The sequence below is a fragment of the Nomascus leucogenys genome, chromosome 24, assembly GCF_006542625.1.
Source record: "Nomascus leucogenys isolate Asia chromosome 24, Asia_NLE_v1, whole genome shotgun sequence".
Taxonomy (NCBI): Eukaryota; Metazoa; Chordata; class Mammalia; order Primates; family Hylobatidae; genus Nomascus; species Nomascus leucogenys.
Window position 1 is genome coordinate 22625042 of NC_044404.1, and position 13186 is coordinate 22638227.

The following is a 13186-nucleotide window of genomic DNA, read 5'->3' on the forward strand; positions in this document are numbered from 1 at the left end:
GGACAGGTACCGGGGACTGGGGGACAGTGGGAAAGGACAGGAGACAGGACTGAGGGATGTGCAGCTGGGGACAGAAAACTGAGGGTCGGACGCCAGGGACAAGGGGACAGGACTGGACAGAAGAGAAGAGGTAAGGAGGAGAGGGTACAGTGAGGTAGGGCAAGGAACAAGGTTGGGGACAGAGGACAGGGGGGTAGGCACTGGGGGTGGAGGGACAGGAGAATGGGGGAGGAGGTTCAGAGGGCAGAAGGAAAAGGGGGTGGGGACGGCATTGAGAGATAGAAGCCAGGCGCTGAGAAACGGGACCCCGGAGAGCAGGGCTGGCTTTGAGGGGAGGCAGGAAGGAGGGGTGCGGAATGAAAGTCTGGGAGAGGTGTCAGGGCCCGAGGGCCACAGTCTGGCGACGGACTGGGGAGAAGCGAGGGCAGGGGAGTTCCAGCTGGAGGAGAGGCAGCTTCGTGGGCAGCGGGAACGGCTTGGGGAGGAGAGGGCTGGGGGATGGGGAGGCCACAGAGAGATTGAGGCAGGCAGGCCCCGGAGGGCAAAGTCTTGTCAGAGAAGGCTGGGATGGCAGGGTCACTCTGGGGCCCCGTGTGGGAGGAAGGATTGGGGTGGGGAGGTGCACTGAGTCGTTGGGACCAAAAAGGTCTGGGAAATGACTTCTGGTGGTGGGGGCACAAGAAGAGCTGAGAGGGAGCACCGAAGCCTCATATCCGCACACCCCTTAGCTCACACACCCCTTAGCTCCCTGGAGACCCCAGCTCCATCCAGCTCAGGAGGTTTCCCTGGGTCCCACTCCCCACACCCCAACCCCTGCCCTGACCTTCCTCTGTTCCTACAGCTCTGCCCCAAGGAAGCCAGAGCATCTCCATGCAGGTTCCCGGGCTGATGTCCAAGGACCAGAGCTGGGTCCTCACCCTGCCAGGATGAACTTCCAGGTGTGAGCGAACTCCAGAGCCGGTCCTGCTCTTCCACACCCAGACAGACCACACATCTGCTCTTCACACACAGCTCACAGAGGTCCCACCCTACACACAAGCACACACACAGGCTACTTGGGATTCACACTTGTGACCCAGGCCTGTAGAGACTGACGTGTGGTCAGTCTCCCCACCCCACATAACATCCACAGCCACACACACAGAAATGAAGCCAGTATGCATGAGCACAAACACACATGTACATGCACGTACAGATGCATGCACATGAAAATACGCAACTCTGTGTCTACATAGATATACATCACACCACATATGTAAGGAGCCTGTCGTTTGCATCCATGCCCACGGAAATGCATGTGCACCAAGAAACACACACAGACACAGATAAAATCAGTCTCCCATGAGCCCAGGGCCCAGCACTGAGGAGGGGCATGGCAGGGTGGCCGAGAGGTGAGATGCCGGCAGAGCAGGGCCGGGTGGGTATAACAAGGCACAGGTTCCCGGGGCACTGGGAGAGGTCTGAGGTTGGGGAGTGCTGGGGAGTAGGAGAGGGGGCAGGATTGGAATCTAAGAGGCCTTGGGGCCCTGGGAGCTGAACCTGAGAAGACAGCTTTCCGAGGGTGGGTGGAAGGAAGGGGACAGTTCGTTTGCCCAGCAGGCTCCGAGGACCCCTCCACTGAGGCACTGGGAGTCAGGTGGTGCACCCCCAACCCCCTGCCTCAACTCTCTTCTCTGGGAAGGAGCCAGCACTCTCTGGAATCACAGACTGGTAGCCCCAGAGCCCCTTGAAGAGGGGGCTTGGACCAGGCTCATGTGCTGAGGACAAACCATGGGTCTGGGGAGGGGACCTGTGCAGTGGGTGGGGGCCAGCAGCTGAGGAAGAGGTAGGGTCTAGAGAGAGAGGCAGGTGGGGAAGTCTGTGTCCAGGGTGAAGGGAGCCATGGCCCAAGGGCGAGGGTCCACCCCCTCTCCGATCAATGCAGCAGGGTACCCACAGCCAGGCACAGGTTACCCACGCGAGTCAGACAGCCATGGGGTGGAGACCTGGGACCTGAGTTCCATGTGGCGCATCTGGGAGTCCTCTACAGCACTGTCCCTGGGCTGGTCTAGAACAACCAGAGCCAGCCGAGGAGACTGTTGGAACTCAGGGAGGGGGCTCTACTCCCAGCTGGGTCTAGCAAAGGTGACAGGACCTTAGCCTGGCCAAATACCCCTACACCAGGCCACTCTCAGAGCCTTTGCTGGGGCGCCCGTGGGCCCAGGAAGGGCCCTGCACCTGCAGAGACACCCTCCGACCCCTGCCAGGCCCACGGCCCCTTATTGCTCTCCGGCGTGGCTTATCCTCCACTTTGAGGTGATGTCCAAGGCATTCAGAATCCTGGCTGACGTCCCCTGGCCACCCCGAATTCTCCAGCCTCACCATCATGCGCTGAGTCCTCAGGGAATGTAAATCAATTTAAGTATTAGTCTCAGCGAAATGGAATGGGGGAAGGTGACGGTGCTGGAGAAAAAAAGAAATCGCATAATGCCTTCCACAGTCGAACAGAAACGGCTTAGGAGTTATCTGTGCTTTCCAGAGCAGGAGAGGGACCCATTTGATCCCCCCAGAACAGCCCGGGCAGATAGGCCTAGGAGGGATGCCTATGGACATCTTTCAGATAAGGAAACTGAGGCAGGGGGTTAAGTGCTTCGCTTCACTGAAGGGCCCTGGGAGACCATGGAGTCCAATCCCCGCGTTTTGTAAGCGGCGAGATGGGCCCACAGAGGAGAATTGGATTCACAGTCCGGCAGCGCAAGAGGCAGGAGAGAGGCCAGCTGCGGTGACCAGAGGGTCTGAATTCCCAAGGGGACCCAGGCCCAGGCTGGGTGGGCCTAATGCTGGCGATCTCTTCATTGCTGATCCAACCTCCTATGGACTTGGGGCTTCCTTCAAGGGACACTCTGCGTTCTCACCCATTCAAGGGGACATGGATGGGGAAGGTGGAGATGGGGACAGAGGAAGAGGAGGGAGGGGAGGGACAGAGAAGGGTCTGGAATGAATTGGAACAAACAGCCCTGGAATCCTGTAGCCCTTCCTGAGTCCGACAGAATCGACTTTTGACTTATCTTTGGATTATCTGATCCCCCGGCTGGTTGATCAAGAATCAGCAGCAGATAAGGTGGGGCTTCCCCCAGGAGGGCAGGGCCTGGAGAGTGGTGTCTGCAGGCCCTGAAGCCCGCACGCTCCAGGGGGAGAATCCTAAGCGGTGGACATCCACTCGGGTGGCTCTGGGGTAGGGACAGGTCTGGGCTGCCTCCAGGCCAGGTCACAGAAGGGGCCCCGTCACCCCGAGACCTGTGTCTGGGACGTGGGGTGGGGCGGAGGGACCCATACATGTCCTTCCCTCACCATCTCCCCAAACTCGCCTTTGCTGGTCTGGGGGAAACTGCAGTGCGGCCCCCTCCCCCTCCCACCAGCCAGCAGGAGGAGAGAGCTTGCCTGACCCAGTTTTCTCTACATTGCCTGAGAGGGAGGGAGGGAAGGAGGCGGGAAGCCTTCTCTCTGCCTCTGCCCCTGGTGTGGGGCCGGCTTGGGGAGGGGGAGGTCCCTCTGCGGACATTCGCTGTGTCCCCTGATCCCAGGTGGCCCCTGGGGACCCAGGGAGGAATGCAGGGAGGAGCATGGAGACTCCCTCCCTAGTTCTGCCAGCCCCACTCCAGCCAGCCTCCTCCAGGGTCCCTGACGGTGGGGTGGGGAGGGTGAAAGGCAGGAGAAAATCAGCAAATAAGAGCATCCTCACTCCAGCATTTCCTGAGGACACTTGTCTCCGTCTTTGAGGGGCAGGCTTAGAGCTATGCAAATCTCAGGCAGAAGGACACCCAGCCTCCCCGCGGGAAAGTTCCAGGAGAGCCCCACCTTTAACCCCCGTCACCTGCCCAAGCCCACTGATTGGGATGGTTAAAAGCCCATGGCTGTTGGCTGGTAGAGGAGGTTCATGGCAGGCAGAGTGAAAGGGAAAGCTGTGGGACTCTGGAGCCAAAAGCCCTCTCATACAGCAATCACCAGCTAGATCAAAAGGAAGCAGAGAGGTGAAGGGACGTAACCAAGGACACACAGCAGTTAGAGACGGCTGAAGCCGGAGCCCTGATTTCTAAACAGTGTAATGCATCTGTATCACCTTAAGTGAGGGCGTGACCACAAGGGACATGGAGAGAGGTGGGGGGCGGGGGACTTAGAGAAGGGGAACTAGTGTTGGTAAGGACCAGCCCTGGCTCCAGGCTTCACATACCTTCCTGACCCTCATCCCACCCTTAGGTACTATGAACCCATTTTACAGATGAGAAAATTGAGGGTCACCTGCTAATAAGTAACTGCCTTGAGACATGGGCCCAGGAATGTCTGACCCCCAAGATGGGCTCTTTTCCCTACCATGTTGAGCCTGCAGGGTCCCCTTTGCAGAGGGCCTGACTTAGAGTGACTTGCCCTTTGGACCAGTGCTCCTTCCCCGCCGTGGAGACTACCCAGAGGTTCTGCTTCTCGGGCCTGAGCATCCAGGGATGGTGGATGGCCTGCAGTTGCTACAGCAAGTGCTCTGAATGCCAGCCCCGCCAGCTACACCTGTGGGGCTCTTGGCGCATTCCCAGACCTCCCTGAGGCTCGGTTCTTTTATCTGTAAAATGGAGGTAATAATGCCCGCCTCTTAGGTTTTTGTGCGGGGCGCAGATGAGGCATCTCAAGCTCCCCTTGCAGATATTGGCACATAGTAGGTGCTCACTAAGAGGCAGCTCTTACCCCCCTAAGCCCCTCCACACCAGATGTGCACAGAGGACATGCTAGCTGCCAGGCACCGTGCTGGGGGAACAGGGTAATTATGAAGCTGGGGCCAGTCCTCAGATGGGAGGTATGACTTTGCAGCATACCTTGAATGCCATCGTGGCTCTTACAGGAGACAAGGGTGGGGTCATCGTCACAAAAGCCCTGTGGGACCAGAATCGTTATCACCCCATTTTACAGAGGAGGAAGCTGAGCCTCAGGGAGGCGAGGGGGCTGGCCCAGGGACACACAGCTCCTAAGTGGCACAACTGGGATTCTGAGGCCTGCCAGCTTCGAGCCCACCTCTTAACTATCCCACTGTGCCACCAACCAAGGATGTCTAGCACTTGGAACAGCTTGTGTTCTGGGAGTTCAGAATATTACTTTTTGGCCAAGAGGGTGAGGGGAAGGCTTCGGGGAAGAGAAAGAACTTAAACTGGGCCTTCAAGGAGAGGGGAAGAGAGAAAGGGCATTCAGGCAGAGGGACCCGTGTGAGCTGTGTGCTGGGGGCTGAGTGTGGACCAGTGTAGCTGGGTCAGGCTGCTCTTGAGGATCTGGGGAGAAGTCACAGGGGCCTGATGCCCTCTTGTCTCCTGTTTTACAGTGAATTTGCTGGACACATCGACCATCCACGGGGACTGGGGCTGGCTCACCTATCCGGCTCATGGGGTGAGTGATGGGCACTGGGGACAACGTCATCCCTCTGTGAGCAGAGAGAGGCTGCCGCTCACAGAGTCTGCATGAGATAGATCAAAAGGAAGCAGAGGCCCAGAGAGGTCAAGGGACTTACCCAAGGGCACACAGCAGTTAGTGCTGCTGATCTTTTAACAATTTAGTGCATACAGACCCTTGAGATTACAGAACCAACCCTGACAGCAGGTCCCTGATTCTTCAAGTCTGAAGCCCTAGGTCCGGGAATCCCCATGGCTGCATCCTACAGATTCATGAGGTGCCAGGCCAGGACTAAAGAAGGCCAGTCAGGCTTTCCTGCCTTCTGGGTTGCTCCCTCCCTCCCAGCTGCCCTGGCCTCACCAGTCCTCTGACCTCTGGAGTCTCTGCTTGTCTCTCTCCCAGTGTGGCCAAGCTCCTGGGCCTGGCCACAGACTCTGGACTCAGCCTTCAGGTTGCTGTGGGTCATGTGCTCACAGGCTGTGCCCCCATCCTCCTGGGGAGGGGCTACAGTGAGCAGGCTGCACTGCCCCATCCCTCTGCTTCTCTTCTCTTAATCCTGCGGGGCAGGGCAGTAGAGTAGGAGTGAGCCCGCGAGCCTGGTGAGATCCCGGCTCTGCCCTTGACAAGCGGGTGGCCTTGGGTCGCCATTTCACCTCTCTGAGTCTCAGTTTCCCCATCTATAGAAAGGGACAAGTCTGTGATGACCTCCCAGGTCTGCACCAGGGTGAGAGCAGATGACACAGTCTTGGCACCGAGTCTGGCACAGGGTGAGCCGTCGATGAACGTAGGCTTAAATGATCATTAACATTGTTATGTGTATTATCTCACATGGTTACTGTCACACGAACTTCCTCTCACCAGTGTGCTCAGAAACACACACATGCACACACACACACACGCGTGTGTACACACACATGCACACATCCCTGCCACAGGCACGAGCACATCGTGCATACCTGAGTTCTTTCATGTACACGTTCAGCTTCTATGGCTCTGAGGACAGAGGGATAATAATATTAATAATGATGATGATAATGACACCAAAAGTTAACATTTATGAAGGGCCTTTCTTGACTTTGGGTAGAGTTTTCATCTGGGCCTTTTGTGGGGGGCCTGTGGTTGGAAGTCTCGACACGGCCCCGCTCCCCTGTCTCTGGGGGTCTGATCACCAGGCAGCAGTGAGCTGAGCCTGTTATCAGCCCTCATGCACCGGGCTCCCGGGAGCTGGGGGCAGGCCACATGGCCCTGGCTCTCCAGGTCCCCGAGCCCGGAGGAAGCCCTCGTCACCTGACCCAGCACCACTGCCTGAGGATGGACGCCGGGTTCTTGAGGTGTCCCTTTACCTCCTGGCGCGTCCGTTCCCCACTCTGTAAAACACTCCTTGGTGTGGCTGTCTTCCCCGCATGAGTGTGGTGTGGAAGGGCTTTGGTGCAGTGAGCTGGCCCCGCCCCCCGTGGCGGGGTTCCACCCATGAAGAGGTGGGTCCTGGTCCCTCCCTCGCTGCATGGCAGTTGGCTGAGATGGCATTCCCCTGAGTCGCAGCAGCTAGGAGGGCATGCCTGGGCCCTGGCTGGCTCCGGGGTGTCTTTATCCCACTCAGAGCATCGGACTTGGTGTTTAGGGCAGCGAGGAATTGTCAGAGTTTTCAGCAGGTGGGGAGCATGGCTGGCCTCGTGTTTTGGACGCTCACACTGGCAGTCTCAGGTGGGTTTTCGTGCAGGGCGCTATAAAGCATAGCTCAGCGTTCTGGCATTGCATTCGCGAGTTAGAACAAATCAGGCAACTTAGATTCGCTGAGCTCTGAGCAGGTCACAGGCATGATCTCATCACTCCCCACAACCAATCCTTGAGGTGGGTGCAGCCACCGCACTTCACAGGTGAGGAAGCTGAGGCTCAGGGCAGTGAGGACTAATTTGCCCATCATCAAGCAGGTTCCAGCTGATGGCAAGCTGGGACTCAAACTTGGGTCTCTCTGGGCCCAGAGCCTGCGGTGAGTCCCTTACGCCACCTTCGAACTGCAGGCAGTAAGGCCCACTCTGTGACCGTTTCATGAGATGAGGAGGCAAGCCTGCACTCTCTGCTGAGGTAGGGTCCACCTGCCATCTTCAGGGAACCTGGAGACTGGGGTTTCTCGGAGAGGAGGAAAGGCCGGAATGAGATGCCTGATTCCCAAACTCTAGACCTTGAACCTGTGCCAGGCTAGCAGGTGAAGCATGCAGAGTCCCACATCCAGGAGGTCCGCAGAGAGGCCTGGGAATCTTCTGTTTAATTAGCTTTCCAGGGAGCCAGGCATGGTGGCTCACACCTGTAATCGTAGCATTTTAGGAGGCTTGCTTGCGACCAGGAGTTCGAGACCAGCCTGGGCAACATAGTGAGACCCTTTCTCTACAAAAAAAAATAAAATTAGCTGGGCGTGGTGGTGCACGCTTGTGGTCCCAGCTACTCAGGAGGCTGAGGTAGGAGGATCGCTTGAGCCTGGGAGGTCAAGGCTGCAGTGAGCCACTATACTCCAGCCTGGGTGACAGAGATCTTGTCTCAGAAAATAAAAATAAAAAAGAATAAGCTTTCCAGGTGATTCTCCTGCCCAGCTGGGAGGGGGAACCTCTGGAGATGGTCCACCCCTCTGACTCTGGAGTCCATTCAGTAGCTTGAGGACAAGGGTCACCCAGGGCAGTCTCCAGTCTCAGAAATGTTACCCGATTATCAGACAGGTGCAGAGCCTGAAGGGCCAGGGCACTGGGTCCTGATGAACGGGGGCTCCGCCTCCTGTGATCAGTGTGATTCAGGCAGATCACTTACTTCGCCTCCACCTCCTCATTTATAACGTGGGGACAATCTTAGAACTGCTCCGTGCAGTGCCATCAATGGGCTTATACATGAAAAGGCCATTTTACCAACGAGAAACTGAAAGCTCTCAGAGGCGACGCAATTCTACCAAGACTGGGGGAGGTCTGGCCCAGACCCCCTGCTCTTCATCAGGCTGCGTCCTTCCCTCTGCTCCTAGGAACTTCCGCACGCTGGGACGTGCTCCGCCTGCTCTGGCTAATTAACATGGACTAACAAATGCTGCTTTAGGTAAGTGGGCAGGTTAATTTTCATTGTCTCACTGGATTCTCACCACCTCCTGGAGTAGATGGAAGGAGCAGGCGTTCGCTACCCCATTTTACAGAAGAGAAGCCCAAGCCCCAGAGAAGGGATGTGCTTCACCAAGCGCTGCACAGCTGGTTCGCTGCATTCTGATCTGGGAGGACCGAGTTGGGGGAGCAGCATGCCAGAGTCAGTTCTTGGGCTTGAGAAGCAGCGGAGATGAGAATGGCACCCATCGTGGGGTGGGGGTGCCCTAGGCAGAGAACAGGGCTGATTCTGCCGTTGCACCAGACCTCCAGGAGTCTGTGCCACTCTGGGCATCAGCAGCTCCTGGGGCTGGCAGGGCTAGGCCAGACCATTGGCCCCGGCGGGGCAGCTGGAGTAGACTCGGATTGAGCTGATTAATTTATCCGGGTCCCTGGCAGGAAACAGACAGGGAGCAGCTGGCTGGCTCTTTGGTGCTCCATTAATTGTGACAATGACTTTAACCCCAGATGTGATGCTGCGCTGCTTGGAGCCTCTGACAGCAAAGCGGGGTGTGGAGCAGGGGTCCTTCTTGGGTCGGGGAGACTCGGAAGCCTAAACTCTTTCAGGTGAGGCTGGCACTCCCTGGGGCCCCTTTGGAAGCAGGAAATCTTCCCACATGGTCCCTGGAAGCAGGCGCGGTGGGTTGTGAAGATGCTGCCAGTTCAGTATCATATTAGGGCCATTCGTCAAGGGCCTTCCTGTGCCAGGCCTGAGCTAAGCATTTTGCAGAAATTTTCCCACTGCATCCTCTCAGATCTCGCTGAAGTGGGGCCTGTTTGAGTCCCATTTTACAGATGTGGGCACTGAGGATCAAGATGAGATTAGATGGAGGGGCTTGGGATGGGCAGAAAAAGACTTGAGATGCCCATGACCTTCTCTCTGGCACTTGTGGAATAAGCCCAGAACTCCACAGGTTCTCAGAGCATCTGGTCATGAAGCCCCCCTCCCCCTTTAAGCAATAGGATCTCTAGTTCAAGGACAATTGAAGAAGGTCAAGGTGTTGCATGTGTGGAGGAACCAGGACAGGGGCCCAGAGACCAACCCCTCCCTCTGCCCTCGTCCGCCAGCACCTCCTCAGAGCCCTCATGAGTCCCTGAAGTCAGCTCAACAAGGACTGCTCCTGGCCAGCCGGTGCTCAGCAGCCGAGGAAGCTAGGGCTGTCCCCTCCCCTGTCTTCTGCAGACCTCCACCCTTGCAAGAGGGTCCTGCTTCATTGCAGTGCCAGGTTGACAGGTAAACTACAGATGCCCACACCCAGGAGGGCTGGGGAGGGGCCTGGGAGTCTTGCCCACCTGGATTCCCTCAGCTCATCACCCCGCACTGCCTAGTCTGGTGGGCCCGGGGCACTTGAGGACGGGGAGTGTTTTTGGCATCTTTCGTTTTTTGAGACGGAGTCTCGCTCTGTCGCCCAGGCTGGAGTGCAGTGGCGGGAACTCGGCTCACTGCAAGCTCCGTCTCCCAGGTTCATGACATTCTCCAGCCTCAGCCTCCTGAGGAGCTGGGACTACAGGCGCCCCCCCACCACACCCGGCAAATTTTTTTGTATTTTTAGTAGAGACGGGGTTTCACCATGTTAGCCAGGATGGTCTCGATCTCCTGACCTCGTGATCCGCCTGCCTTGGCCTCCCAAAGTGCTGGGATTACAGGCGTGAGCCACCGCGCCCGACCAGGCATCTTTCTTTCTTTCTTGTTTATTCTGGTGAAATACACATAATGTAAAGTTTACCGTCTTAACCCTTTTTAAGTGCCCATCTCGGTGACATGTAGTGCATTCACATTGCTGTGTGGCCATAACCACCACCACTGCCAGAACTCCATTCATCCTGCAGAACGGAAACTCCATACCCTTAAACAGTAACTGCCCTCTCCCTGCCAGCCCCTGGCAGCCAGCATTCTACTTTCTGTCTCTAAATCTGACTACTCTAGGTACTGCGTATACGTGGAATCCTAACAATATTTGTTTTTTGTTTCTAGCTTATTTCATTTGGCATGTCTTTAAGGTGTATCAGAATTTCCTTCCCTTTTAAGGCTAATACTCCATTGTAGGAATATGCTACATTTTGCTTATCTACTGGTTCATTGATGTACAGTTAGGTTCCTTCTACATTGTGGCCATTGTGAATAATGCTGCTATGAATAGGGGTGTACAAATATCTTTTTGAGACCCTGCTTTCAATTCTTTGGGATAAATACCTAGAAATGGGATTGCTAGATCTTATGGTAATTCTATTTTAAACACTTTGAGAAGCTGCCATACTGTTTTCCACAGCAACTGCACTATTTTACAATCCCACCCGTAATGCACAGGGTTCTAACTTCTCCACATCCTTGCCAACACTTATTATAATCATTATTTTTTTTTTTGAGAGGGAGTCTCGCTCTGTTGCCCAAGCTGGAGTACAGTAGCACGACCTTGGCCCACTGCAACCCCTGCCTCCCAGGTTCAACTGATTCTCCTGCTGTAGCCTCCCGAGTAGCTGGGACTGTAGGCACACGCCACTGCATCTGGCTAATTTTTGTATTTTTAGTAGAGACAGGGTTTCGCCATGTTGGCCAGGCTGGTCTTGAACTCCTAACTTCAGGTGATCCACCTGCTTCGGCCTCCCAAAGTGCCGGGAATACAGGCGTGAGCCACCACACCCGGCCTTATTATTATTATTTTTAATAACAGCCATCCTATTGGGTATGAAGTGGTATCTCATTGTGGTTTTGATTTGTATTTCCCTAATGATTAGGGATGTCGAGCATCTTTTCATGTACCATTTGGCCATCTGAATATTTTCTTTAGAGAAATGTCTGTTCAAGTCCTTTGCCCATTTTCTAATCAGACTGTTTCTTTTCTGTTGTCGTTGAGTTGCGGGAATTCTTTATGTATTCTGGATATTAATCCCTTATCAGCTACATGATTTGCACATAGCTTCCCCCATTTCATGGGTTACCTTTTCACTCTGTTGAGAGTGTCTGGTTTATTTCGGAATCACCGATGCCCAGCCAGCAGGCAGCACAGAAGCAATTAACACTCAACTTTCTCACATCCTGGGATTCCCTTGAGTGGGACCCAGGCCAGGCCAGGGGAACAGCAAGAAGAGCAGGGTGGAGGGAGTCTGTGGATCAGGCAGTCACTCAACAAGCAGCAGTGCAGGAGAGGCTGCTGAAGGATTTGAGGTGGAGGCAAGGCATAGTCTGGTTCATATATTAGAAAGATTCCTCTGGCAGCTGATACGGAAACTGGACTTGCTGACTTCCCCAGGCAAGTCCTCCTACTCTAAGAAAGATAGGAGGCGCCATAGAGAAATGAGGGCAGAGCTTTGGCATTAGACAGGCCCGATTCCCGTCCAGCCATTGCTTGATAACGACATGACCTCAGACGTGTGGCTCACAGGTCAGAGCCTCTACTTCCTCATCTCAAGAGTTAGTAAATAACACTTCCCCTGAAGATCGTGACCCTGTGCGAGATCATGTCCGCAGGGGGCCTGGCATCTAGTAGCTATGACAGTCCACCAGGAGGCCAGCTCCTTTGTCTTTTTTTGCCAGCATCCTCAGCACAGAACACAGGGTCATTGGCAAAAGAGGGTGAGGTGCTGGCCCTGCTATAGTGGCTGTGTTCTCTCTGCCCACAGTGGGACTCCATCAACGAGGTGGACGAGTCCTTCCAGCCCATCCACACATACCAGGTGTGCAATGTCATGAGCCCCAACCAGAACAACTGGCTGCGCACGAGCTGGATCCCCCGCGACGGCGCCCGGCGCGTCTATGCTGAGATCAAGTTTACCCTGCGCGACTGCAACAGCATGCCCGGCGTGCTGGGCACCTGCAAGGAGACCTTCAACCTCTACTACCTGGAGTCGGACCGCGACCTGGGGGCCAGCACACAAGAAAGCCAGTTCCTCAAAATCGACACCATTGCGGCTGACGAGAGCTTCACAGGTGCCGACCTTGGTGTGCGGCGTCTCAAGCTCAACACAGAAGTGCGTGGTGTGGGTCCCCTCAGCAAGCGCGGCTTCTACCTGGCCTTCCAGGACATAGGTGCCTGCCTAGCCATCCTCTCTCTCCGCATCTACTATAAGAAGTGCCCCGCCATGGTGCGCAATCTGGCTGCCTTCTCCGAGGCAGTGACGGGGGCTGACTCATCCTCACTGGTGGAGGTGCGGGGCCAGTGCGTGCGGCACTCAGAGGAGCGGGACACACCCAAGATGTACTGCAGCGCGGAGGGCGAGTGGCTCGTGCCCATTGGCAAATGCGTGTGCAGTGCCGGCTACGAGGAGCGGCGGGATGCCTGTGTGGGTGAGCGCGCCATGGCCTGGGCATGGGTCAGCCGGCAGCGGCGCTTGGTCTGGGCAGGGCTGCCAGGGTGTAAGGGGGGACGTCAGAGCCCACAGGCACCTGGGTGGCCCACACAGCCCCTGGGAAGATGGATAAACCTCCAGTGTTCCTACATCAGCAAATAGCCAGGCCACTTGTGTCCGTGTGTTGGGGAAGGACGTGGAAGCAAGATGGGGGAGGGGAGAGGGAGGGAAACAGACTCCAGCCAGGTGGTGCCTTCTGTGGGGGGTACAGCTAAAGGCACCTGTGCAACTGGGTATGCTATGGGATTCCTACCCGGATTAGGGAATGATACCACTGGCTAACTCACGTCAGACATAGTTCTAAGCACTTTGCGAGTATT

The 13186-nt window shown here is 55.9% G+C and overlaps 1 protein-coding gene across 1 annotated transcript in view; it reads left to right on the forward strand.

The window, feature by feature from the left end:
- EPHA8 (EPH receptor A8) overlaps window positions 1-13186 on the forward strand; it is a 40565-nt gene that overhangs the window by 459 nt on the left and 26920 nt on the right. Inside the window, exons 2-3 of the mRNA XM_030805395.1 lie at window positions 5339-5403; window positions 12141-12804. Of these exons, the coding sequence (XP_030661255.1) occupies window positions 5339-5403; window positions 12141-12804 (729 nt within the window). The remainder of the gene's footprint in view (window positions 1-5338; window positions 5404-12140; window positions 12805-13186) is intronic.